Here is a 5075-nt window from a genome sequence, read left to right as displayed (position 1 = left end):
TAGAGTGCAAGAGAAGAGGGAGGGTCAGCAAGAGAGGGAGAAGCAGTCTCCCCACTGAAAAGGGAGGCCAGTGTAAAGCTTGATCCCAGGGTCCTGGGATCAAGCTTCTTGAGCCAAGGCAGCCTATTAACAGATTGACCTACCCAAGCACTCTGATTATTATTACGATTTTAAGTTGCAGAGTCTCCTGAATAAATCACAGATAATGAATTATTGAGAACTTGTTTTTTATACTTTATGTGTGTCTGTCTTTAGGGAAAACTAAATTAATGCCCTATGGAATATAATAACCAAACTTCCACAGATTTCTTCTTATCGGGGTTGTTTCCACCATCAAGAATTGGTTTGATCTTCTTCATTCTCATTGTTCTCATTTTCCTAATGGCTCTTTTTGGCAACCTGTCTATGATCATCCTCATCCTTGTGGATACCCATCTCCACACACCAATGTATTATCTACTTAGCCAGCTCTCCCTCATGGACCTGAACTACATCTCCACAATTGTCCCCAAGATGGCTTTTGATTATCTCTTTGGGAACAAGACTATTTCTTTCATTGGGTGTGGGGTTCAGAGCTTCTTCTTCTTGACTTTAGCCGGTGGAGAGGGATTATTGTTGGCTTCGATGGCCTATGATCGCTATGTGGCTATTTGCTTTCCTCTCCACTATCCCATTCATATGAGTAAAAGAATATGTGCTTTGATGATAATAGGATCTTGGATAATGGGCTCAATCAACTCCTGTGCCCATACTGTATATGCCCTCCATATACCTTACTGCCGATCCAGGACTATCAACCATTTTTTCTGTGATGTTCCCGCCATGTTGACTCTGGCCTGCATGGACACCTGGGTCTATGAGTACACAGTGTTTGTAAGCACCACACTCTTGATTGTGTTTCCTTTCATTGGCATTGCATGTTCTTACGGCAGGGTTCTATTTGCCATCTCCCGCATGCAGTCAACAGAGGGGAGGAAGAAGGCTTATTCGACCTGCAGCACCCACCTAACTGTGGTGACTTTCTACTATGCACCCTTTGCTTACACTTATTTACGCCCAAGATCCCTCCGATCTCCAACAGAAGACAAGGCACTGGCTGTCTTCTACACCATCCTGACCCCAATGCTCAACCCCATTATTTACAGCCTGAGAAACAGGGAGGTGATAGGTGCCTTGAGAAGACTAATTCAAAGGATGTGCTCTATAAAAATGTAGAGTAAGTTCTCATTAGTCCTGTGGCCTCAGAAGTAGATTACTTGCACCTTGTATATTCTTTAGCAATATTATTCCAGGATATAAGGCAAGGACTAAAATAAATTAGAGGATTGAAATAATTGAAATTTGATAAAATGTATATGTTTCATCACTCTTTGTTTTCTTTGTGATTATTTTTCAACTAAGTAAAAGGTCATTATTTCTTCCTTTTGGGCAATAAGGTTTTGCTAAGGGATGCCTGGGTGGTTCAATTGATTAAGCAGCTGCCTTCATCTCAGGTCATGATCCCAGCATCCTGGGATCAAGCCCCACATTGGGCTTATTGCTCAGCAGAAGCCTTCTTCTCCCTCTGCCTCTGCTGCCACACTGCTAGCCTGTGCTCACTCTCTCTGACAAATAAGTAAATAAAATATTTAAAAAATAAGGTTTTGCTAATATGTATAAGTGATCATGGAAACAATCCAGCTTGATGGTATTATCCAGTGTATTACTTCTAATATACTTAGTATGTATCCTCAAAATATTGAAAAGAGAATTAAAGAATAATACAAGTTATACCATTGCCAGATTTCTATAAAATTTCTATAAAGAAAATTCCTATAATTTTCTATAAAGATTTCTATAAAGAAAAATTTCTATAAAGAATTTCTTTAAAGATTTCTATAAAGAAATTTCTATAAAGAAAAATAATATATCTATCAATATTGATAGATGGTTATTTGTTTTATTTCTATTAAAGTTTACTCTTAAATAGTGGACACTGGATCTCCTGACTGATACAATATGATAGATATAGAGATTAAGGATAAAATTCTTCATGAACTTAGAAGTCCTCCCACATTAGAAAAGAAATGAAATTTATATTTTTTAATGAGAGGGACCCCAGGGGAATCTAGAGGAATCGTAAGAAAACAACTTATTTCAGGTGTACCACAGTATAAATAATTATGATTGAGGAGATGCAAAATGGATTATTAAATAATAAGAACTATTGTATGAAAAGATTGATGGAGTTTACATACTATATACTTTTAAGAAATCAATCAGAGCCACTTCCAAAGCATTCCACTAAACACGCAACTTTTACTTCCCTTAAAGACATTGTTAGAAATTATGCTGAGTGTTAGAGATTTGCTGAGTGAAATAAGTCAAGCAGAGACAGTCAGTTATCATATGGTTTCACTTATTTGTGGAGCATAACAAATAGCATGGAGACATGGGGAGATAGAGAGGAGAAGGGAGTTGGGGAAAATTGAAAGGGGAGGTGAACCATGAGAGACTATGGACTCTGAAAAACAATCTGAGGGTTTTGAAGGGGCGGGGGGTGGGAGGTCGGTGTACCAAGTGTTGGGTATTATAGAGGGCATGGATTACATGGAGCACTGGGTGTGGTGCAAAAATAATGAATACTGTTATGCTGAAAATAAAAAATAAATTAAAAATAACCTTTTATAAGATAATTTCTGTTATGGATATTTCATTATACATTTTGTATTTTCATAACTCTAGTCAACCAGAATTGGGGGATTTGATTTGAGTGAGGTCTGTACCATATATATATATATATATATATATATATATATATATATATCCATCACTGTTTAAGAAATAATTCTGTTATATTCCACATTTTCTGAGGTAAGATATAAATAAGAAATCTAGAATAAAATGTAAGAAGCCCTGTATTATCCCAAGCATGACAGTGATTTATGACTGATGCATTCGAATTGGAAATAAGTATTTTTCTTCAAAAATAGAAGATCCACATTCTATAACATATATATAAATTTGTATATTTTTATACTAAAACTAAGTGAACCTTTAAAGATTTATAGACTATTAACTGATTATGAGCTTGATTTGGGAATGGCATATGTATGAATTTTCCTAAAATATATAATGGGAAATACTCTCATCACAAGAAGCTATATGATAATATGGTAATATTTTCAAAAGTAAGCATTTGCTTGAGATGGAAGACTTAACTTCTTATCTCATAACATAATTTTTATTTCTGCAAAAAGAAGATATTCACTGCTTAATTTCAGGGACCAAATGCTCATTAAATATTTACCAGCAAGTTTTTTATTATTAAATTAATTTGGGATTTGAAATATGATCATCTAAGTTCTTAACTAAAATGAATTCATTTTTTTATCAAAAATAAATTCAGTCCAACTTAAGAATAAAATACTATATTAAAAGAATGAGGGGTGAAAAGCTAGGATGGTACTATAAGAAGACCCTAAGGTCATCTCATTCTTTGAACACAACTAAGTATCTATCAAATCATTCTAAATACAAAGAAATTGACTTGATCACTGACAGAACAAATTCCACAAATAGGAGTAGAGGCCACATTGAGTGGGGAGTGGAGTGGTTTTGGGGAGAAATGAAACATGAGTGCTATGCAAGGGAGGAAGCCCTGGTCAGAGAGAAAAGAGAGAGAGGGGAGTACACAGGGAAATAGTCAAGGAGAAGACTTCCTCAAAGCCATTGGCTAGGGAAAGGAGAGGAGCTGAGTTTTTGCAAACAGTTAGGGTTTGAAGACTAGAGTTTAAAGGTATACAAACATTGCTGAGATAGAGCCATGCAGATACTACCCTATTCATGGAGAGAAGACAGGCAAACAGCCAGAGGCAGAGAGAAAGATATGAGGACCATCTGGGGCACATGGGGAAAGATTCTTAATTCTTGGACCATGTTCATGGAAGGTAACTTTCATGGAGACACCACTCTGTGGACAAAGGAGCCAGTAGGCACCATTTTTCTTCCCTGACCCTCAGCATAAATTAAGAGTCACCTTATCAGGGTAGATCCATCCCAAAACTGGCTGCTAAGCCTGTGAGCTCCAAACCTCATGTCCTTGCAGTCTGGCACAACTGAACTTCTAAGTCAAACCTGACTCAGTCCCAACATAGGGAGATGCACTCCCAGAAAACCACTGCAGTTTTCTATTCACATTCTATTCCTAAAGCCTGGAGTTTTGTTTGTTGCTTGCCTGTTTGTTTTGTTTTGTTTTTCACTAATATGTAGGATTTTTTTTAAAGATTTATTTATTTATTTATTTATTTATTTGACAGAGATCACAAGTAGAAAGGCAGAGAGAGAGAGAGAGAGAGAGAGAGAGAGGAGGAAGAAGGCTCCCTGCTGAGCAAAAAGCCCAATGCAGGACTCAATCTCAGGACCCTGGGATCATGACCTGAGCCAAAGGCAGAGGCTTTAACCTACTGAGCCACCCAGGCACACCTGATATGTGTAATTTAAGAGACAAAACAGAGAATCATGGGGAAGAGGGGAAAAATAAAACAATACAAAATCAGAGAAAGAGATAAACTGTAAGTGACTCTTAAACATAGGAAACAAAATGAGGGTTGTTGGAGGGGAGGTGAGTGGAGGCATGGGGTGCCTGGGTGATGGACGTTAAGGTGGCACATGATGTAATGAGTTCTTGGTATTATATAAGACTGATGAATCATTGACCCCTACCTCTGAAACCAATAATATAGTATATGTTAATTAATTGAATTTAAATTAAAAAAAATCAGGAGGCTTGACTGAAATAGAGCCCTGAGAGAACTGTGCCAATCATGGAAAGAAGGGATATAAACAACCCAGAGTCAGATAGCATGAAAACAGTGACTGAAAAAGTCTTGGGACACACAAGGGAGAGATTATTCACTCTTCTAAGAGTGCGTCCCTAACAGCAACAAGCATGGAGACCCCTCTCCCAAGGAAAAGGAAATGGCTAGAAAAATTTCCTTCCCCCACTCCAGGGGTAGACTACCCGGGGTAAAAAGGATGAGGACTACACTGGCTAACTAACCTGTTTACATAGATTTCCACACCTCTGAATTCTG

The 5075-nt window shown here is 37.4% G+C and overlaps 1 protein-coding gene across 1 annotated transcript; it reads left to right on the top strand.

The window, feature by feature from the left end:
- The first annotated feature begins 276 nt into the window (after positions 1-276).
- LOC116585519 (olfactory receptor 2L8-like) lies at positions 277-1215 on the top strand. The gene has a single exon (XM_032334909.1). It carries the CDS (start codon positions 277-279, stop codon positions 1213-1215), a length of 939 nt encoding a protein of 312 aa, XP_032190800.1.
- The last annotated feature ends 3860 nt before the right edge of the window (positions 1216-5075 follow it).

Source organism: Mustela erminea, chromosome 3 (assembly GCF_009829155.1).
Source record: "Mustela erminea isolate mMusErm1 chromosome 3, mMusErm1.Pri, whole genome shotgun sequence".
In the NCBI taxonomy this organism is placed as follows: domain Eukaryota; kingdom Metazoa; phylum Chordata; class Mammalia; order Carnivora; family Mustelidae; genus Mustela; species Mustela erminea.
Note: the sequence above shows the minus strand (reverse complement) of the source record. Positions and strands in the feature narration are given on the sequence as shown.

Bases quoted from the DNA above. Each gene is read 5' to 3' on its own strand.
- LOC116585519 (XM_032334909.1), top strand. From the start codon at position 277: ATGGAATATAATAACCAAACTTCCACAGATTTCTTCTTATCGGGGTTG.